This window comes from Entelurus aequoreus, linkage group LG23, assembly GCF_033978785.1.
Source record: "Entelurus aequoreus isolate RoL-2023_Sb linkage group LG23, RoL_Eaeq_v1.1, whole genome shotgun sequence".
In the NCBI taxonomy this organism is placed as follows: domain Eukaryota; kingdom Metazoa; phylum Chordata; class Actinopteri; order Syngnathiformes; family Syngnathidae; genus Entelurus; species Entelurus aequoreus.
This window is the reverse complement of record NC_084753.1, coordinates 24,946,963-24,970,719: the sequence shown is the minus strand read 5'-3', so window position 1 is coordinate 24,970,719 and position 23,757 is coordinate 24,946,963. Positions and strand designations below refer to the sequence as shown.

Here is a 23,757-nt window from a genome sequence, read left to right as displayed (position 1 = left end):
TCATCCCGGGGGCTATAGATAATTCATTCATGGGCCGGATCTGGCCCGCGGGCCTTGTCTTTGACACCCAGCTGTTAGACGGTTGCAATTACCATAATTAACAAGCAGACACTATGGAGAGGACGTGCTAAAAAGGAAGTGACATCACAGACTGTATTAGCAAAATAAGAGCACAGGAAACCTTACAAATTAAAACTTCTGCAGAACAAGGTCAAACTGAAACACTTTCCGACAGAGTCACTGTAGTTAAATAAAATAATAGGTAAACAAAGTTAATCCAGAGCTTGTCCTATGTATTGCCTTCATAGAGGGTTAAATTAGAGTAACAGTACCACTCACGCAGGCATTAACATAACAAAAAAAACATATTTTTGTTTCATTCCAGCGAACAAGTCTGGGCGCCACCCTGCTCTCTCCCGTGTCCCAGCTGGCTCTGGGTACAATAGGTCGCAGCCGCAGTCTCATCAACCAATCACAGGAGTCTTTGGACCCAGGTGACCACAGTGATCGAGAGGAAGGGGAGGGGCCACATCAGCAAGATGCAGATGATGAGGATGAGAGTGGCCTGGTCAGTTTTAAGATCAGAACATAACAGTATTTAGGCCACTTCTGGTGCTAAAGGTATGATTCTTCATTCAGGGAGGTGGGAAGAGGTTGCGAGTCCCAGGTAAAAGCAGTAGGAAGAGGCTGAACCCTCAAGCATCAGTAGACAGTATTGAACAGTGGAAAGCCTTTAACATGAGTCCTTCAGATCTACAGGTATGGAATTGTTCATTAAAAACCTCAAATGTGCACCTCATCTCATTAATGTCATTTTCATGTCCCTACCTTTTAGAGAGCCAGAGAGTCACTTGTGAGGGATGGAAGTCACCACCCGCCACTTCGCAGAACCTCTAATGTGACAGAGGAACCTCCAGAGTCCTCGGTCCCATCAGTAGTAGTGACAGATAGTGAGCACTCTGTTAGGAACATTTGGGCAGACCACCGCGCTCGCAGAGCCATGTTCCCCACCAGACAGCGAACCATGCAGCCCGATGATGACGACGAGGATATCTACCAGATGTTTGTTCCCACAGAACCAGGCAGAGCAGAACCTGAGGCACCCTCAGGGAGATCAGACGAGACGTTGTCTCAGAGGACGGCCCGGCCTTGTAGCTGGCATGTAGAGCAGCTACCTTGTGTCCAAATTGAAGCTCCCTCAAATGGCAGCAGGGTTCTGCGAAGGGCGAGTAGTGTCGGGGAGACTGCTACAGAAGTTCAACAGAATCCAGATGACAACCAGCCTGGTCACAACCTGGAAGTGATTCACACAGAGTCCTCCAGCAATGACATATCTGGGTCTTCGTCAGCCGAACAGCTAACAATGGATGATATTGAAAATGTTTATGACAACATCAACTATGAAGACCTTAAGAGAATGGGCCTTGTCAGAAGAGATTCAGATGGGTCACGGAAAGAACATTCCCATTGCCATTTAACAATTGCACCTAATGTGCCAGAGGTACCAGACACCACAGAACCAATCATAAAATTTGATAATTACGAAGATACCAATCAGTTCTCCACTCAAGAAGGGAAGCCGGTGCAGAGATCTGAGCTAAACATGGTTGAGGAGAACATCTATGACACCATTTGCTTTCGGGATCCTCCATCACTAGAAGCAATAGGAATCAACGCCGATCAGCAGAGAGACAGTCTGCTGCCTTGTGAACAAGACTTAAGTGGGAGCATCCGAGCGTTCGTGTCAGAGCAGAGTCTACGCTTTGGAAATGATGAAAGATCCGGAACCCTCTATTCCGTCCAATCAGAGCCAGAGTACTCCTCGTCCTCTGCTTTCATCGCCTCTAAACATTCACAGAAAGGAAATCGAATGTCAGAACACGGTGATGAGCTCTGGAATGACTTGGAAAACTATATCAGGAACAACGAAAAGAAAGCCGAACGACTGCCTTCTGCATTCCCGGTCAATGCCAGTGAGTCACTAAAGAGGACACCCTCAGTCAAAACCAGTCCTCTGGCTGATCCCCAATCAGCCATGTATCCAACTAAGAGCCCCCCAGCACATCAGGCTAGACCACCCCCTGTGCGCTCATCACAATCTTTCACCATCCCAGTCATCAACCTCTCTGACTTTCAAGGTGACGGAACCACTGAAGGTGAACTTCAGAGTCCTGCTTGTAGTCCAAAACCTCTTCCAGTCGCACCAGAACCCTTACCCGGCACAGTGAAAAGCATTCGCAACAGACTGGCTCGCCTAAGTAGCGGCAGCTTCCGATTAGAGGATGATGACCTGGTCGAACTTCCTCCAAAAACCCCTCCTCAGAGAGAGAATTCTATCAAGGATCTCCATAGTTTGTTTCCAGGGCAGCTGGCAGTTCTGGACTCGCCACTGGCCTCCTCCTCTCTCCTGCTGGGTGAGTCAGTAGACTTCCCCCTGGAACTTATGGACAAATCCAAGAATCGTGTCTTTCTGATGGCACGACAGTATAGCCAGAAGATAAAGAAAGCTAACCAACTGTTGCGTATGAGGAGTATGGATCCTGGGGACTCTTGTGGTCGACACAGACCTGACAGGAGGCAGAAAGACCTGGCGGCCATCTTAGAGGAGAAGAAACAAGGGGGAGCTGCTATAGGTAATGCAAAACATTTGTTTTTCAGATATTACATATCTTGTTACCATTAAAAGTGCAAGGCAAGAGAACCATATTGATCCTGATAAAAAAAAATACTGACGGGTCGTCCTACCTGGGTAGGGTGACCAGATCCAAATTACCAGATGTTGGACGTTTGTGTGGGACAATGTGGAAAACCAATGCATCCAGGTAGTCTTATTGTGCTTCTAAACTCATAACATTACTAGGTTTAGCCATGCAGTGGATTCAGTAGCACATAACAGACTGCAAATAAAAACTGAAAAAAAGCTGCATCTTATTAAAAACTACAACCAAAAACAAAAGGATGGACCACATTGCTGTTTAGAAAAAAAAATTCCATTATAAAAATATACAAAGCTAAAACAATACATTAAATTGCTTATCAAGTCTCGACATAAAAAATGCCTCCATCCATCCATCTTCTTCCGCTTATACGTGGTCGGGTCGCAGGGAAGCAGGGAAGCCCAGACTTCCCTCTCCCCAGCCACTTCGTCCAGCTCCTCCCGGAGGATCCCAAGGCGTTTCCAGGCGAGCCGGGAGACATAGTCTTCCCAACGTGTCCTGGGTCTTCCCCGTGGCCCCCTACTTGTAGGACGTGCCCTAAACACCTCCCTAGGGAGGCGTTCGGGTCGCATCCTGACCAGATGCCCGAACTGCCTCATCTGGGTCCTCTCGATGTGGAGGGGCAGCGGCTTTACTTTGAGCTCCTCCCGGATGACAGAGCTTCTCACTCTATCTCTAAGGGAGAGCCCCGCCACCTGGCAGAGGAAACTAATTTTGGCCGCTTGTACCCGTGATCTTTTCCTTTCGGACATGAACCAAAGCTCATGACCATAGGTGAGGATGGGAACGTAAATTGACCGGTAAATTGAGAGCTTTGCCTTCCGGCTCAGCTCCTTCTCAGGCACCGGTACCAAAATATTGGTATCGAGACAATCCTAGTTTGTGTATATTGGGGCTAATTAGGCAGGAAGCACCAGTGTAACAGTCTTTGTCTAGTTTGTCATACCTTTTTAAACCAAGTCGGACCGATTTATTCAGGATGGTTTGGCCTTGGTAGGATTCCATTTCTACCTTTAATTGTAATGTATTCTGGCCGAGTGGTAACATACATCTCATATATTGTATTTCATCTTCAGGTGCAAGGATAGCAGAGTATTCCCAGCTCTATGACCAGGTAATGTTCAAAGACTCCTCCGCCACAGTGCACCATAGCCACCCCGGTCTTTCGTCCTCTCCATCCTTGCCTGAGACCTCCGCGGAGGAAGAGTGGCTACACTCCACCTACAGCAATGGAGAGCTTTCCAGCTTCATGTCATCTTCCGGCGATGTGCGCAATGCAAGAGCCTCTTCCACGCCTGAGCGTAAACTTACCGCTTCCCGCTCCATCCCTTCTTTCATCACCCCGAGCTCACCGCCATCCCAGAGATGGAGCTCGTGCATATCAGCGCCCAGTGAGAAAGACGAACATGTGTACAGTACCATCCAGAGACAGCCTTCCTCTCCGACAAGACACTGTCAGTCGGTCAGCTCGTTAAGTAGCTTGCAAGTGGAGAAAAACAACCAACCCGGACTAAAATGTAACGGGCCCGCTGTGGATTGTTCCCCCGAAAGACTCCATGGTCCCTCTTTGGGCCATTCAGGTCGTCAGAGCAGCCTCCCAGAGAGATCTACCCAAGGAGAGTCCGATCTCACCTTGCATGACGGCCAACATGTAGTTGTCCTAAACCGAATGTCCGCTTTAAGCATCCTCACGGCCACCCAGAACTACTTTGCCAATTTCAAGGACAACGGCGACGACGACGACTACGTGGAGATCCGCTCCGAGGAAGAAATCGACCCGGAGAATTGTGGCGCGACACAGCAAAGTCTCAGCTCTGTGGCTGGGCTTTCCCATCAAAACCGGGGTCCCGTCCATTCCCGGAGTTTGCCGTGTACGCCGGCGCATGCCGCCAGATCACTGGATTGTGAGCATTTGGAGAAGTATCTATGGAGTGAACCACAACAGAGCCAACCCAAAATCGTCCAGTCTCTAAGGGAAAAGCTTCACTGTCTGAGCTCTAGTAGCTTAGCTTAAGTCTACCAAAATCCATTGCAACACAAAGAGTCCCTGCTACTGCTACTTTAACCACAAACAAAAGGGAATAACCGCAAATGTAGCTCAAGTTCTTCGTAAACCAAGTTCTTGGATTGCAGAGTACAAATATTTTGTACACTGATTATGTAAATAACTCCTATTTTACGCTTCAAGGTAAACGACGTAGGATCTTATCAGTGAACAATAGCGCTTTGAATCCTACATGCAAGCCGCCTTAGCACTTCCAGTCTGCTTATTAAGTAATGTTACAAACCTGTTTCTGATAATCAGAAGTAAAATCCTATCAGTGCCCAACATCTTAAATAGATCCGCAGAACTTTTTTATTTTGAGTAGCATTTTAAGCACCTGTAAAAATAAACGTTAAACAAATGGCAAATAAATGTAACACAGCTACATGCTAACTAATACAAATCTAATAGGCTCAGCATACTCATTTTAGTGATTGTGCGCCTTGACCGAGGTACAGTAGATAAAAAATAGTAGGCTGATATTTCTGACTAAATAAGAAATGTACCGTATTTTTCGGACCATAGGGTGCACCAGGTTAAAAGGCGCACTGCAGATGAGCGGGTCTAGTCAGGTCTTTTTTCATACAAAAGGCGTACCGGATTATAAGGCGCATTAAAGGGGTCATATTACTATGATTTTTTTCTAAATGTAAAACACTTCCTTGTGGTCTACACAACATGTAATGGTGGTTCTTTGGTCAAAATGTTGCATAGATTATGTTTTACAGATCATCTTCAATTTACGTGGCTCACCTTTGACAGTGTCTTCTCCCCGTCATCTTTGTTGTAGCGGTGTAGCGTGCAAGGACGGGAGTGGAAGAAGTGTCCAAAGATGCAGCTAACTGTCTTAATGACATTCAGATTTTACTTCAATCAATACATACTTGCCAACCCTCCCGTTTTTACCGGGAGACTCCCGGTATTCAGCGCCTCTCCCGATAACCTCCCGGCAGAAATTTTCTCCCGACAAACTCCCGGTATTCAGCCGGAGCTGGAGGCCACGCCCCCTCCAGCTCAATGCGGACCTGAGTGGGGAAAGCCTGATCTCACGTCCGCTTTCCCACAATATAAACAGCTTGCCTGCCCAATGACGTCATAACTGTAGAATGATCGAGGGTGAGTTCTTGGTTTCTTATGTGGGTTTATTGTTAGGCAGTTTCATTAACGTCCTCCCAGCACGGTAACAACACACAACAACAGCAGTCACGTTTAGTCTACCGTAAAGCTGTTCGTCTGCCCTAAACAGCAATGTTGTGACACTCTTAAACAGGACAATACTGCCATCTACTGGATAGCCTCCAGAACACTGAAATTCAAGTATTTATTTTATTTATATGTATAATAAAATTAAAATAAATATATATATATATGTATATATATATACATATAGCTAGAATTCACTGAAAGTCAAGTATTTCATACATACATACATACACATATATATATATATATATATATATATATATATATATATATATATATATATATATATATATATATATATATATATATATATATATGAAATACTTGAGTTGGTGAATTCTAGCTTAAATATATTCCCCTCTTAACCAAGTCCCCACCCCGACCACGCCCCCCCCCCCCCCACCTCCCGGTATCGGAGGTCTCAAGGTTGGCAAGTATGATCAATAACGGAGCAGCATCTCATCATCCGTGGCTCACTAGTGCAACAACAACGCCGGAAATGTGTCCCGTGAAAAACCGTCCGACCGGAACTCTCTAATAACTAAAGTTCCTTGGGTGAATAATGTAAACTCACTACACCGGTATGTTTTAGCGATTTCATGGCGAGTTTACTGACAGATATAAGTAAGAACTTTACACTACTTTATATTAGAAATGGCAACAGCGGAAAATTAATGTCCCATAAGAAGGTAGAGAAAAAGAAGCTTATCGACTACAGCAGATGCGCGCAAATTTTCAGGACTCATGCAGATCCCAAATACAGATCAGCAGGTACCAAAAGGTAAGAAAAGTTGGTTTTGCGTAATATTGCCAAACAAAATGCCAAGTAATATGTCTGCTAATAGGTGCCATTTTGCGGTCCTTATACACACACCATAATAATACTCGTATGATTAATGCGCAGACAATCCATCAAGCTGGCGGCTTCATAGCTTACCGAAGTCATACTATAAACATTTTTGGCAAATTTTTGAGTGCCGTGTGTAATGTTCTATATTCTCAATGGAACATTTAAAGTTTTGGTGTTGTTTACTTGAGTCATATTGCGGTCTACACTAATCTCTTATGTGTGACTGCCATCTACTGGTCACACTTATCATTACACCATGTACCAAATAAAATAGCTTTGAGGTCGGTAAGCACAACCAAAATGAATCCGTACATTAGGCGCACCGGGTTATAAGGCGCACTGTCGATTTTTGAGAAAATTAAAGGATTTTAAGTGCGCCTTGTAGTCCAAAAAATACGGTAAGGCTTTGCATTTATTTCAAACAAAAAAAATCAAATGTTTTATGTGATCAAATCTTCTGAGGGCATCCATTATGAATAGTGGTAGAGTCAATATTCTGTTCTGGGTCTACAAAAACACTGATGTTAAAGTAGTTCTGCATGTGGTGAGTGGGTATGACATGTACAGCATGTATCACACTGCTAATCAACAGTTCCACACAGGTGTTGATTAATAGTCTCATTTCATATCATCAACTCAAAGCATCTTATTTATTCAAAAGCATCTTTACGATGACTTTTATTGCTATTAATGCAAAGGCAGGTCCATTACAGCTTGTAAATGAAAGATTAATGTATTTATTTAAAGTTTATTCTGATTTTGGGGGGGTGTTCATTCGCCAAATCAAATGCTGTGAATTGGTAGTTGCACTGCTCCATACAAGTTCCAAATGTTAAGGTAATAAAGATTTGTTTTTAATGCACAACACCACGGTAAACTGTTCATATCAGGAAACACATGAATATGAAGTATGTTGTTTTGTTTCTTGTATACTTTTGTCATCGGCTTCACAGGTGGGGATTGCGGGCCTTTTTGACTCATGTTTTGCACTTTTCTTCAAACGTCTACAAAACCCAAAACCAGTGAAGTAGGCACATTGTGTAAATGGTAAATAAAAACAGAATACAATGATTTGCTAATCCTTTTCAACTTATATTCAATTGAATAGACTGCAAAGACAACATACTCAACGTTCGAACTGGAAAACTTTTGTTATTTTTTGCGAATATTAGCTCATTTGGAATTTGATGCCTGCAACATGTTTCAAAAAAGCTGGCACAAGTGGCAAAAAAGACTGAGAAAGTTGAGGAATGCTCATCAAACACTTATTTGGAACATCCCAGAGGTGGACAGGCTAATTGGGAACAGGCGGGTGCCATGATTGGGTATAAAAGCAGCTTCCATGAAATGCTCAGTCATTCACAAACAAGGATGGGGCGAGAGTCACCACTTTGTCAACAAATGTGTGAGCAAATTATTTAAGAACATAATTTCTCAACCAGCTATTGCAAGGAATTTAGGGATTTCACCAAATACGGTCCGTAATATCATCAAAAGGTTCGGGGAATCTGTAGAAATCACTGCACATAAGCGGCAAGGCTAAAAACCAACATTGAATGCCCGTGACTTTCGATCCCTCAGGCGATACTGCATCAAAAAGCGACATCAGTGTGTAAAGGATATCACCACATGGGCTCAGGAACACTTCAGAAAACCACTGTCAGTAACTACAGTTCGCCGCTACATCTGTAAGTGCAAGTTAAAACTCTACTATGCAAAGCGAAAGTCATTTATCAACAACACCCAGAAACGCCGCTGGCTTTGCTGGGCCCGAGCTCATCTAAGATGGACTGATGCAAAGTGGAGAAGTGTTCTGTGGTCTGACAAGTCTACATTTCAAATTATTTTTGGAAACTGTGGACGTTTAAGTTAATGATTATTTGAAAAAAATAAAATAAGTTTCTCAGTTCAAACATTAAGTATCTTGTCTTTGCAGTCTATACAATTGAATATAAGTTGAAAAGGATTTGCAAATCATTGTATTCTGTTTTTATTTACCATTTACACAACGTGCCAACTTCACTGGTTTTGGGTTTTGTACTTTGTAAACACTTTGTAAAGATGTACATTTTAGGAAAGTTATTCTTGTATGCCATAGTATGCTTTATCATGCTTTTATATAATGCTTTTATGTTTAAGTTAAGTGTACTGTATTTTTTAACAGACTATTTGTGATTGCTCAACAATATATTGGCGGCAATAAATTAAGTACTCTGAACTGTCTTGAGTTTGTTGGTTTTTTTGTTTTTTTTTATGCCATCGTTAGTTGCCAGTTTTGGGAAAATTACTTTTAAAAATGAATTTATTTTGTCTGCAGTTTTAGGGAAGCCGACATGTTTTGTCATAAGCACCCGAAGCGTGACTTTTTTTTCGTTTATAATGCGACAAATTAGAAAAAAAAAAAACAAAAGACAATTTTGAGAAGCAGACAATTTTTTATTATTTAAATGAGTGTAAAAACACAAAACAATGTATGTATATTATAATACTGTATATGATTTTTTTTTAGACCGAGGTCTATTCCGATTTTTTTGCCCAGAGGTGTCAAAGTGATTTTCACTGAGGGCCACATGGCAGTTCTGTGTGGCCCCAGAGGGCCGCTTCTAACAGTCAATACTACTATTACACCATTGTTTTCTGCATTTTATTAGTAGACTTTAAAAAAAATTAAATGTAAAAAAAATATGGTAAATTGTAATAATTTCACCTCAAAATATATTATTGTAAATGGAAAAACAGTACTGCTGTTTTCATGGTTGCCAAAATTTTACTGTAAAATTTACATTTGTTTTTTACTGTAAATTAAAAAAAATGCAATTTTACAGTAAAATTTTGGCACCTGAACTGCCAGTTTGTTGGGGGGTTTTTTAATCGCAAATCAACAACTGTAGATTGTTCAGTATATTACTGTAAATGCCAAAACGGCACCACAGTTTATTACAGTAAAAAAAAAGCACTGTTTATTTTCATTTAGAGAAAAATGCTGTAAAAACCACAGTAAATCTCACAATTTTACCATGAAATCTATTGCTACTTTTACATTGCACAATTTGATGGATAACTTGCTTTGAAATCATTATTATTATTATTTATTTCTATTTAAAAAATGGTTTGAATGTTTGATAATATTTTTTTGCATAATTAGCCAATATTTAAGTTAACATAATTTGCGATTCCATGGAGTACTTTTTTTTTTTCTGCCAGAATAGAAATAAAGAATACATTTAGTAAGACAAGTTACAGTACTTTATTGATACATGTTATATCCAGGCTTTCGAGGGCCAAATAAAATTAAGTGGCGGGCCACATCTGGCCCCCAGGCCTTGAGTTTGGTGCATAATATATCATTTTTTACAGCAGTTTTTCGGAAGCTGACGTTTTTCCATCATGAAGATCTAAAGTGTGACTTCTTTGGTTTTAACGCAACAATTTTGAAAATAAAAACAAAGGAATTTTGAGAGGCAGACATTTTTTTCCGAAAGACCTTGGTCTTAATTTTTTTTAATGACACTAAAAAACCATGCATTAGAATAAAAAAGTACAGTTTTTTTCATGTAGAGAAAAATGCTGTAAAAACCACAGTACATTTCACAATTTTACCATTGAATCTATTGCTACTTTTACATTGCACAATTTGATGAATAACTTGCTTTGAAATCATTATTATTAGTATTTATTAATATTTTAAAAATGGTTTGAATGTTTAATTATATATTTTTAACAGTAGTTTTTGGGAAGCTGATATATTTGGTCATGAGTACTTTAAATGTGACGTTTTTAGTTTTTAATGCGACAATTTTGAGGAAAAAAACAACTAAATGTAATTTTGAGATGTGGACAATTTTTGTCTTGAGTGGAACTTTTTTTTTTAGATTTGAATGCGACGATTAAAAAGAACATAAAACAATAGAATTTAGAGAAGCACACATTTTTTGAGTTCACCTTTTTTGTTTGACTGTGTAGAAAACCCCCACATGAATATTATTGGATACTCTATGTGGGTGTTTTTCCACAGCAGTTTTTGGGAAAGGGAAAATTGTTGTCCTGAGTATCTTGAGCTTGACTTTTTTTTATTTCTAAATGAGACGGTGTAAGAAAACAAAACATTGCATTAAAATATATGATTTTTCTATTTGGAAAGCAGACATTTTTAGGGTTAAATGTGTATTTTTTTTAAATTGCTCATGAATTTGCTTGCTGGTTGTATCTGACAGAGGCATATCACCAAATTTTGTGTCCCCATACACAAGACCCCTGAAGGGCCCCCATCCCACCATGAACTCAAACGCTGCCGCCGTACAGCAGATTTTTACAGAATAATGTGTATATATCATTTATACACACATACACATTGGCCCCCCAGACACATTTTTTTCTCTCAATGTGGCCCCCCAATCAAAATATGCGCTTGCTTAGGGCCTCGCGGCCACTAAGAGAAATGAACAAAAAAATATTACTTTTTAGTTTTTGCATGCATGAGTCTAATTGATGATTTCTACATGATGAATGATATATTATTGTACAAAAACACATTTTTATGTCAACAGAGTGCTGCTGCTGCTGATGTAGGCCAAGTATTTATTCCTTCCTCTCTTTAAATGTCAAAGCTCTGCCTCTGCTGCACCCAGTCCAGTGTCATGGCCGTGCCCCTGGACTGGAAGCTGTTTATTATTATTTTATTTTATTTTTTTACATCGGCGCAGGAAAAAATAGGATGGTATTTACCAAATACAAAAGCACTTTGACTCAGACAATAACACAATTAACTCACAATTTACAAAACCCAAAACCAGTGAAGTTGGCACGTCGTGTAAATGGTAAATAAAAACAGAATACAATGATTTGCAAATCCTTTTCAACTTATATTCAATTGAATAGACTGTAAAGACAAGATATTTAATGTTCAAATTGGTAAACTTTGCTATTTTTCGCAAATATTAGCTCATTTGGAATTTCATTCCTGCAACATGTTTCAAAAAAGCTGGCACAAGTGGCAAAAAAGACTGATAAAGTTGAGGAATGCTCATCAAACAATTATTTGGAACATCCCACAGGTGAACAGGCTAATTGGGAACAGGTGGGTGCCATGATTGGGTATAAAAGCAGCTTCCATGAAATGCTCAGTCATTCACAAACAAGGATGGGGCGAGGGTCACCACTTTGTGAACAAATGCGTGAGCAAATTGTCCAACAGTTTAAGAACAACATTTATCAACGAGCTATTGCAAGGAATTTAGGGATTTCACCATCTACGGTCTTTAATATCATCATTAACAAATTGTGTTAACTTAAATATTGTCTAATTATGCAAAAATATATGATCAAACATTCAAACCATTTTAAAATAGAAATAAATACTAATAACAATGATTTCAAAGCAAGTTATCCATCTAATTGTGCAATGTAAAAGTAGCAATAGATTTCATGGTAAAATTGTGAAATTTACTGTGTTTTTTACCGCATTTTTCTCTAAATGAAAAAAACAGCACTTTTTTTTACTGTGGTGCCGTTTTGGTATTTACAGTAATACACCGAAAAATCGACAGTTGTTGATTCACTGTAAAAAACAAATGTAAATTATACAGTAAAATTCTGGCAACTGAGTTGCTTTTTTTTTTTTTTTTAACCATAAGAACAGCAGTACTGTTTTACCATTTACAGTAATATACACTACATTTTGAGGTGAATTTATTGCAACTTACCACATTTTGTATTTATTTTAGTTTTTAAAAAAAATCTACAAATAAAATGCATTTAAAAAATTTGTAATAATAGTGTTCACTGTTATAAGTGGCCCTCTGGGGCCAAACATAACTGTGACGTGGCCCTTAGTGAAAACGACTTTGACACCTCTGGATTAGCTGATAATAGTGATAGTGAAACTTTGTTATATATTGTATATATTATATAAAAATATAATATAATATAGTAATATAGTATATCAGTATATATATATACTGTATATATAATATGTAAATATAACATATATGTTATGTTTTATATTGCTACTATGGTACATTTTTAGTCTACTTTATACCTGCATTATCCTTTCCATCCTTATCCTTTCCATCCTTTGTAACTGAGCTACTGTGTGGAACAATTTCCCTTGTGGATCAATAAAATGTGTCTAAGTTTAAGTGTAAGTCTAAGTGACATCCCTGTTTCTAACTTTTAATGGAGGGTCCTTGAACGCACCACCGTTATGTTCAAGGAGATGGAAAAAGGGAAACTTGTACATCTTGTAGATTTACCATATATTTACTTTTCTTCTATCACGTAGTGATTGAGTAAAGTGTTCAGGTGGAACGAACCATTTCGCACTTTTGATAGGGGAGTTTAATTCTATACGTTCTTAATTTGATTCAAGCAACTTTAGTATTGTAATTTTTTTAGTAAGGTCATTTTAAGATGTGGACAATTTTTGTCCTGAGCGCTTTGAGTGTGACTTTTTTTAAAATTTGAATGCGACGATTAAAATTTTTAAATAAAACAATAGAATTTCGAGGATTACCGCCACGAGAGGCACCAACTACATTGCAGCCACAGCTCCAATCAGCCGCCTCGACAATAGAGGCACGGAACACGGTCCACTCGGACTCAATGTCCAGCACCTCCATCGTGACATGTTCAAAGTTCTTCCGGAGGTAGGAATTGAAACTGTCCCTGACAGGAGATTCTGCTAGACATTCCCAGCAGACCCTCACAATGCGTTTGGGCCTGCCACGTCTGTCCTGCATCGGAGCCAGCTCACCACCAGATGGTGATCGGTAGAAAGTTCTGCCCCTCTCTTCACCCGAGTGTCCAAAACATGAGACTCAGTGAGGGATGCTGTCAAGCTGAAGAAAGAGTCCTATCGGGTCCTTTTGGCTCATGGGACTCCAGAGGCAGCTGACAGGTACAGACAGGTCAAGCGGTGCGCGGCTTCAGCGGTCGCGGAGTCAAAAACTCGGACATGGGAGGAGTTCGGGGAAGCCATGGAAAACGACTTCCAGACGGCTTCGAAGCGATTCTGGACCACCATCCTCCGCCTCAGGGGGGGGAAGCAGTGCACTGTCAACACCGTGTATGGTGAGGATGGTATGCTGCTGACCTCGACTGCGGATGTTGTGGATCGGTGGAGGGAATACTTCGAAGACCTCCTCAATCCCACCAACAGGTCTTCCTATGAGGAAGCAGTGCCTGGGGAATCTGTGGTGGGCTCTCCTATTTCTGGGGCTGAGGTTGCCGAGGTAGTTAAAAAGCTCCTCGTTTGCAAGGCCCAGGGGGTGGATGAGACCCGCCCGGAGTTCCTTAAGGCTCTGGATGCTGTGGGGCTGTCTTGGTTGACAAGACTCTGCAACATCGCGTGGACATCGGGGGCGGTACCTCTGGATTGGCAGACCGGGGTGGTGGTTCCTCTCTTTAAGAAGGGGAACCGGAGGGTGTGTTCCAACTATCGTGGGATCACACTCCTCAACCTTCCCGGTAAGGTCTATTCAGGTGTACTGGAGAGGAGGCTACGCCGAATAGTCGAACCTCGGATTCAGGAGGAACAGTGTGGTTTTCGTCCCGGTCGTGGAACGGTAGACCAGCTCTATACTCTCGGCAGGGTTCTTGAGGGTGCATGGGAGTTTGCCCAACCAGTCTACATGTGCTTTGTGGACTTGGAGAAGGCATTCGACCGTATCCCTCGGGAAGTCCTGTGGGGAGTGCTCAGAGACTATGGGGTATCGGACTGTCTGATTGTGGCGGTCCGCTCCCTGTATGATCAGTGTCAGAGCTTGGTCCGCATTGCCGGCAGTAAGTCGGACCCGTTTCCAGTGAGGGTTGGACTCCGCCAAGCTGCCCTTTGTCACCGATTCTTTTCGTAACTTTTATGGCGAGAACTTCTAGGCGCATTCAGGGCGTTGAGAGGATCCGTTTTGGTGGCTGCAGGATTAGGTCTCTGCTTTTTGCAGATGATGTGGTCCTGATGGCTTCATCTGGCCAGGATCTTCAGCTCTCACTAGATCGGTTCGCAGCCGAGTGTGAAGCGACTGGGATGAGAATCAGTAACTCCAAGTCCGAGTCCATGGTTCTCGCCCGGGAAAGGGTGGAGTGCCATTTGGGGAGGAGCCTATCTGCCCCAAGTGGAGGAGTTCAGGTACCTGGGAGTCTTGTTCACGAGTGAGGGAAGAGTGGATTGTGAGATCGACAGGCAGATCGGTGCGGCATCTTCAGTGATGCGGACGCTGTATCGACCCATTGTGGTGAAAAAGGAGCTGAGCGGGAAAGCAAAGCTTTCCATTTACCGGTCAATCTACGTTCCGATCCTCATCTATGGCCATGAGCTTTGGGTTATGACCAAAAGGACAAGATCATGGGTACAAGCGGCCGAAATTAGTTTCCTCCGCCGGGTGGCGGGGCTCTCCCTTTGAGATAGGGTGAGAAGCTCTGCCATCCGGAAGGAGCTCAAAGTAAAGCCGCTGCTCCTCCACATCGAGAGGAGCCAGATGAGGTGGTTCGGGCATTTGGTCAGGATGCCATCCGAATGCCTCCCTAGGTAGGTGTTTAGGGCATGTCCGACCAGCAGGAGGCCACGGGGAAGACCCAGGACATGTTGGGAAGACTATGTCTCCCGGCTGGCCTGGGAACGCATCGGGATTCCCCGGGAGGAACTGGACGAAGTGGCTGGGGAGAGGGAAGTCTGGGTTTCTCTGCTTGGGCTGCTGCCCCCGCGACTTGACCTCGAATACTTACTTACTTACTTAATCCTCTTCTTCCCGGATGGGAAATAAGGCTTCGACGACTCGACGCCATTCATCTCGCTGCTGTGCTAGTCTCTGTGCCTCGCCCCATGTAAGCTTCATCTCTTTCAGCTCCCCTTCAACTGTTCTTCGCCAGGTGTTCTTTGGCCGCCCTGGCTTACGTTGTCCATTCTTAGAACATGCCCTAGCCATCTGAGTCGCCTAAGTTTTATTTCACGGACCACATCTCTGCATCCTGTTTTGGTGTACAGCTCCTTGTTTGTTATTTTGTTGGGCCAGGAGATTCGGCAGATTTTTCTAAGGCTCCCATTGTGGAAGGGACTGACCTCGAATAAGCGGAAGAAAATGGATGGATGGATGGATTTAGAGAAGCACACATGTTTTGCGTTTAACTTTACCAAAAAACATTGAAAACTACTAGATGAACACATATAGATAACCTCTATTAAATAATCAAATAAATAAAGTTTTTTAAAACGTTTGTCTTTTTTTTTACAAAAAGTGCCAATCATACAACATGTCATTATTCACCTAAATATGATTATAAAAGCGTCAAGTTTCACATTTCTCTTTACTTGAAAGTTTAATGTAAGCTGATAATAGTGATAGTGACATCCCTGTTCCTAACTTTTAATGGAGGGTCCTTGAACGCACCACCAAAATGCTGGTGCGGAGTGCAGATATGCTTAAAGGCTACATTGATGACGTAGTGATTGAGTAAAGTGTTCAGGTGGAACGAACCATTTTGCATTTGTGATAGGGGAGTTTAATTATGTACGTTCTTAATTTGATTCAAGCAACTTTAGTATTGAACTTTCACAGTTATTTTATTTTTATATTACCGTACATGACAAAAGCCCAGGAGACCCCTCCGCTACAACTGCACCTGTGCCGCGTAAACTTCTCCGTCTAATGGCGCCGAAGCCCCCCTCGGACTCGTAGAACCCGCCGCCGGAGACCAGCGTAGACCTCCCCTCACCTGAGCTCCGACGGCCGCCAACAGTCAGTCCGAGACGGTCACTTGTGGAGTGGACCGAGACGTCTTCCACGACAGCACGGATGTGAAAAAGCCGCATTGGACGCCGATGGACCGCAGCGACCTGTCTTGGTGAGATTTGACGAGAGACACATGGCTCGTCTGCTGGTCGTCATCCACTCCGCGGTCCTGTTGCTCTTCGGCAGCGACGTGTTCCTGGTGGCAGCAAGTAAGTCTTCTTCTTCACTCCGCCGCCATTTGTCTGTGGAACATGACTGGTCCATTCATTAGGTACAACCAGTAAACATGAATAACACGCACTGGCCTATTCATTAGGTACACTGTGGAACATGACTGACACGCACTGGCCTATTCATTAGGTACACTGTGGAACATGACTGACACGCACTGGCCTATTCATTAGGTACACTGTGGAACATGACTGACACGCACCGGTCTGTTCATTAGGTACACTGTGGAACATGGACTGATACGCACTGGCCTATTCATTAGGTACACTGTGGAACATGACTGACACGCAGTGGTCTATTCATTAGGTACACTGTGGAACATGACTGACACGCACTGGTCTATTCATTAGGTACACTGTGGAACATGACTGACACGCACTGGTCTATTCATTAGGTACACTGTGGAACATGACTGACACGCACTGGTCTATTCATTAGGTACACTGTGGAACATGACTGACACGCACTGGTCTATTCATTAGGTACACTGTGGAACATGACTGACACTTACTGGTCTGTTCATTAGGTACACTGGAACATGACTGACACGCACTGGTCTGTTCATTAGGTACACTGTGGAACATGACTGACACGCACTGGTCTGTTCATTAGGTACACTGTGGAACATGACTGACACGCACTGGTCTATTCATTAGGTACACTGTGGAACATGACTGACACTTACTGGTCTGTTCATTAGGTACACTGTGGAACATGACTGACACGCACTGGTCTATTCATTAGGTACACTGTGGAACATGACTGACACTTACTGGTCTGTTCATTAGGTACACTGGAACATGACTGACACGCACTGGTCTGTTCATTAGGTACACTGTGGAACATGACTGACACGCACTGGTCTGTTCATTAGGTACACTGTGGAACATGACTGACACGCACTGGTCTATTCATTAGGTACACTGTGGAACATGACTGACACTTACTGGTCTGTTCATTAGGTACACTGTGGAACATGACTGACATGCACTGGTCTGTTCATTAGGTACACTGTGGAACATGACTGACACGCACTGGTCTATTCATTAGGTACACTGTGGAACATGACTGACACGCACTGGTCTATTCATTAGGTACACTGTGGAACATGACTGACACTTACTGGTCTGTTCATTAGGTACACTGTGGAACATGACTGACACGCTCTAGCCTATTCATTAGGTATACTGTGGAACATGACTGACACTTACTGGTCTGTTCATTAGGTACACTGTGGAACATGACTGACACGCACTGGCCCATTCATTAGGTACACTGTGTAACATGACTGACACGCACTAGCCTATTCATTAGGTACACTGTGGAACATGACTGACACTTACTGGTCTGTTCATTAGGTACACTTTGGAACATGGCTGACACGCACTGGTCTGTTCATTAGGTACACTGGAACATAGACTGATACGCACTGGCCTATTCATTAGGTACACTGTGGAACATGACTGACACGCACTGGCCTATTCATTAGGTACACTGTGGAACATGACTGACACGCACTGGTCTATTCATTAGGTACACTGTGGAACATGACTGACACGCTCTAGCCTATTCATTAGGTACACTGTGGAACATGACTGACACGCTCTAGCCTATTCATTAGGTACACTGTGGAACATGACTGACACTTACTGGTCTGTTCATTAGGTACACTGTGGAACATGACTGACACGCACTGGCCCATTCATTAGGTACACTGTGTAACATGACTGACACGCACTAGCCTATTCATTAGGTACACTGTGGAACATGACTGACACTTACTGGTCTGTTCATTAGGTACACTGTGGAACATGACTGACACACACTGGTCTGTTCATTAGGTACACTGGAACATAGACTGATACGCACTGGCCTATTCATTAGGTACACTGTGGAACATGACTGACACGCACTGGTCTATTCATTAGGTACACTGTGGAACATGACTGACACGCACTGGTCTATTCATTAGGTACACTGTGGAACATGACTGACACGCACTGGCCTATTCATTAGGTACACTGTGGAACATGGCTCACACGCACTGGTCTATTCATTAGGTACACTGTGGAACATGACTGAGACGCACAAGCCTATTCATTAGGTACACTGTGGAACATGACTGACACTTACTGGTCTGTTCATTAGGTACACTGGAACATGACTGACACGCACTGGTCTGTTCATTAGGTACACTGTGGAACATGACTGACACGCACTGGTCTGTTCATTAGGTACACTGTGGAACATGACGGACACGCACTGGTCTGTTCATTAGGTACACTGTGGAACATGACTGACACGCACTGGCCCATTCATTAGGTACACTGTGTAACATGACTGACACGCACTAGCCTATTCATTAGGTACACTGTGGAACATGACTGACACTTACTGGTCTGTTCATTAGGTACACTGTGGAACATGACTGACACGCACTTGTTGGGGCGGTATAGCTCGGTTGGTAGAGCGGCCGTGCCAGCAACTTGAGGGTTGCAGGTTCGATCCCCGCTTCCGCCATCCTAGTCACTGCCGTTGTGTCCTTGGGCAAGACACTTTACCCACCTGCTCCCAGTGCCACCCACACTGGTTTGAATGTAACTTAGATATTGGGTTTCACTATGTAAAGCGCTTTGAGTCACTTGAGAAAAAGCGCTATATAAATGTAATTCACTTCACTTCACTTCACTGGTCTGTTCATTAGGTACACTGGAACATAGACTGATACGCACTGGCCTATTCATTAGGTACACTGTGGAACATGACTGATACGCACTGGTCTATTCATTAGGTACACTGTGGAACATAAACTGATACGCACTGGTCTGTTCATTAGGTACACTGTAGAACATGACTGACACGCACCGGTCTGTTCATTAGGTACACTGTGGAACATAGACTGATACGCACTGGTCTATTCATTAGGTACACTGTGGAACATGACTGACACGCACTGGTCTGTTCATTAGGTACACTGTGGAACATGACTGACACTTACTGGTCTGTTCATTAGGTACACTGTGGAACATGACTGACACGCACTGGCCTATTCATTAGGTACACTATGGAACATGACTGACACTTACTGGTCTGTTCATTAGGTACACTGTGGAACATGACTGACACGCACTGGCCCGTTCATTAGGTACACTGTGTAACATGACTGATACGCACTGGTCCATTCATTAGGTACACTGTGGAACATAGACTGATACGCACTGGTCTGTTCATTAGGTACACTGTGGAACATGACTGACATGCACCGGTCTGTTCATTAGGTACACTGTGGAACATAGACTGATACGCACTGGTCTATTCATTAGGTACACTGTGGAACATGACTGACACGCACTGGTCTGTTCATTAGGTACACTGTGGAACATGACTGACACGCACTGGTCTGTTCATTAGGTACACTGTGGAACATGACTGACACACACTGGTCTATTCATTAGGTACACTGTGGAACATGACTGACATGCACTGGTCTATTCATTAGGTACACTGTGGAACATGACTGACACGCACTGGTCTGTTCATTAGGTACACTGTGGAACATGACTGACACACACTGGTCTATTCATTAGGTACACTGTGGAACATGACTGACATGCACTGGTCTATTCATTAGGTACACTGTGGAACATGACTGACACGCACTGGTCTGTTCATTAGGTACACTGTGGAACATGACTGACACGCACTGGTCTGTTCATTAGGTACACTGTGGAACATGACTGACACGCACTGGTCTGTTCATTAGGTACACTGTGGAACATGACTGACACGCACTGGTCCATTCATTAGGTACACTGTGGAACATAACTGACACACACTGGTCTGTTCATTAGGTACACTGTGGAATATGACTGACATGCACTGGTCTGTTCATTAGGTACACCCAGTGGCAGATATGCTATGTTTATGACCAATGTTATCATGTCATTTTCAGGTGCTCATTGTGTATTTGGGCAAAGTGACTTCATTGTAAATATTTGCAATGTGTTTTTCAAATGTGGACAGACAGTCATCCCTAAAATAATGTCAACATACTGTACAGACCAAAAGTTTGGACACACCTCATTTCAATGTGTTTTCTTTACTTTCATGACTATTTACATTGTAGATTGTCACTGAAGGCATCAAAACCATGACACCTGTGAAGTGAAAACCATTTCAGGTGACTACCTCTTGAAGCTCATAGAGAGAATGCCAAGAGTGTGCGAAGCGGTAATCAGGGCAAAGGGTGGCTATTTTGAAGAAACTAGAACATAAAACAGGTTTTCAGTTAGTTAACCTTTTTTTGTTAAGTACATAACTCCACATGTGTTCAATCACAGTTTTGATGATGTAAATAGTTATGAAAATAAAGAAAAACGCATTGAAATGAAGTGAGTCCAAACTTTTGGCCTGTACTGTATGTATGTATACATAAAAAAAAATTATTAAAAAAATACACATGCGCCATTGTCAAATATTCAAATTAGACACGGACATTATCAGGATACACCCTATTCCAATTAAAGGCCTACTGAAACCCACTACTACCGACCACGCAGTCTGATAGTTTATATATCAATGATGAAATCTTAACATTATAACACATGCCAATACAGCCGGGTTAACTTATAAAGTGACATTTTAAATTTGCAGCTAAACTTCCGGTTCGAAACGCCTCTGAGGATGACGTATGCGCGTGACGTAGACCGGGGAACACGGGTATGCCTTCCACATTGAAGCCAATACGAAAAAGCTCTGTTTTCATTTCATAATTCCACAGTATTCTGGACATCTGTGTTCGTGAATCTGTTTCAATCATGTTCATTGCATTATGGAGAAGGAAGCTGAACAAGCAAAGAAGAAAGTTGTCGGTGCGAAATGGACGTATTTTTCGAACGTAGTCAGCCACAACAGTACACAGCCGGCGCTTCTTTGTTTACATTCCCGAAAGATGCAGTCAAGATGGAAGAACTCGGATAACAGAGACTCTAACCAGGAGGACTTTTGACTTCGATACACAGACGCCTGTAGAGAACTGGGACGACACAGACTCTTACCAGGATTACTTTGATTTGGATGACAAAGACGCAGACGTGCTACTGTGAGTATGCAGCTTTGGCTTCTAAACATTTGATCGCTTGACCGTATGTGCGCAACTTTTTTTTGCGTATGTACGTAACTTTTTTAAAATATATAAGCTTTATGAACCTTGGGTTAGGTGAACGGTCTTTTGGGCTGAGTGATTGTGTGTGTTGATCAGGTGTTTGAATTGTATTGGCGTGTTCTATGGAGCTAGGAGCTAGCATAGGAGCTAGGAGCTAGCATAACACGTACCGTACCGTACGTGCGCGTCACGTACGTAACTTTTTAAAAATATATAAGCTTTATGAACCTTGGGTTAGGTGAACGGTCTTTTGGGCTGAGTGATTGTGTGTGTTGATCAGGTGTTTGAATTGTATTGGCGTGTTCTATGGAGCTAGGAGCTAGCATAGGAGCTAGGAGCTAGCATAACACGTACCGTACCGTACGTGCGCGTCACGTACGTAACTTTTTAAAAATATATAAGCTTTATGAACCTTGGGTTAGGTGAACGGTCTTTTGGGCTGAGTGATTGTGTGTGTTGATCAGGTGTTTGAATTGTATTGGCGTGTTCTATGGAGCTAGGAGCTAGCATAGGAGCTAGGAGCTAGCATAACACGTACCGTACCGTACGTGCGCGTCACGTACGTAACTTTTTAAAAATATATAAGCTTTATGAACCTTGGGTTAGGTGAACGGTCTTTTGGGCTGAGTGATTGTGTGTGTTGATCAGGTGTTTGAATTGTATTGGCGTGTTCTATGGAGCTAGGAGCTAGCAGAGGAGCTAGGAGCTAGCATAACAAACACGCAGGTGTTTTTATGCAGGATTAATTTGTGGCATGTTAAATATAAGCCTGGTTGTGTTGTGGCTAATAGAGTATATATATGTCTTGTGTTTATTTACTGTTGTAGTCATTCCCAGCTGAATATCAGGTCACCCCCGGCACAGCATCTTCCCTATCTGAATAGCTTCAACTCCCCACTAGTCCTTCACTTGCACTTTACTCATCCACAAATCTTTCATCCTCGCTCAAATTAATGGGGAAATTGTCGCTTTCTCGGTCCGAATCTCTCTCACTTCATGCGGCCATCATTGTAAACAATAGGGAACTTTGCGTATATGTTCAACTGACTACGTCACGCTACTTCCGGTAGGGGCAAGCCTTTTTTTTATCAGATACCAAAAGTTGCAATCTTTATCGTCGTTGTTCTATACTAAATCCTTTCAGCAAAAATATGGCAATATCGCGAAATGATCAAGTATGACACATAGAATAGATCTGCTATCCCCGTTTAAATAAAAAAAATTCATTTCAGTAGGCCTTTAAGTCCCCACAGTAGGTGATTCTGGGTTATTTCATTAGCTACACAAGCATTATAAACCCTCTAATATTACTCTGCACGATGCATTTGAGTTGTGCACCACTGTAAACCACACTGTAGAGGTTGCCCTCTAGTGGGTTCCTCGGACCACCACACACTGCCACAAGAGCCCGGATTTCTGGGTACAACACTGTTTTATTTGCACAAAGAATGCTCGGCTTTTGCTTTCCAGCAAAATGTCCTTCTTTTCAGAGTCCGTGACTCTCTCTCTCTCTCTGGCTCCAACTCCAACAATGTGTCTCGCTCCGGCTGCTGCTAAGAAAGGTGACAGGTGATTAAATAACAAGGCCCACCTGGGCCTTCTACTCACCTGTCGCTGTCTTCGAGGCCGGTCCTGGCACACCCCGTTCCGCGGCAGGCCCGCAGGCCACGCCCCCCCTCAGGCATATATATATATATATATATATATATATATATATATATATATATATATATATATATATATATATATATATATATATATATATATATATATATATATATATATATATATATATACTACCGTTCAAAAGTTTGGGGTCACCCAAA

At 42.5% G+C, this 23,757-nt stretch overlaps 2 protein-coding genes across 5 annotated transcripts in view; both read left to right on the top strand.

The window, feature by feature from the left end:
- LOC133640559 (pleckstrin homology domain-containing family G member 1-like) overlaps window positions 1-6,064 on the top strand; it is a 62,973-nt gene extending 56,909 nt beyond the window's left edge. For both annotated transcript variants that reach the window (XM_062034041.1, XM_062034042.1), the window contains 4 exons: window positions 386-568; window positions 640-759; window positions 836-2,633; window positions 3,794-6,064. In XM_062034041.1, coding sequence (XP_061890025.1) covers window positions 386-568; window positions 640-759; window positions 836-2,633; window positions 3,794-4,731 — 3,039 coding nt within the window. In that variant the 3' untranslated portion in view covers window positions 4,732-6,064. The remainder of the gene's footprint in view (window positions 1-385; window positions 569-639; window positions 760-835; window positions 2,634-3,793) is intronic.
- A 10,430-nt stretch (window positions 6,065-16,494) lies between these two features.
- Window positions 16,495-23,757, top strand: part of fndc4a (fibronectin type III domain containing 4a) — a 242,634-nt gene continuing 235,371 nt past the window's right edge. Inside the window, exon 1 of one of the 3 annotated variants that reach the window (XM_062034622.1) lies at window positions 16,495-16,745. In XM_062034622.1, the coding sequence (XP_061890606.1) occupies window positions 16,670-16,745 (76 nt within the window). In that variant the 5' untranslated portion in view covers window positions 16,495-16,669. The remainder of the gene's footprint in view (window positions 16,746-23,757) is intronic. The other 2 variants (XM_062034621.1, XM_062034620.1) reach the window with 2 other exon arrangements.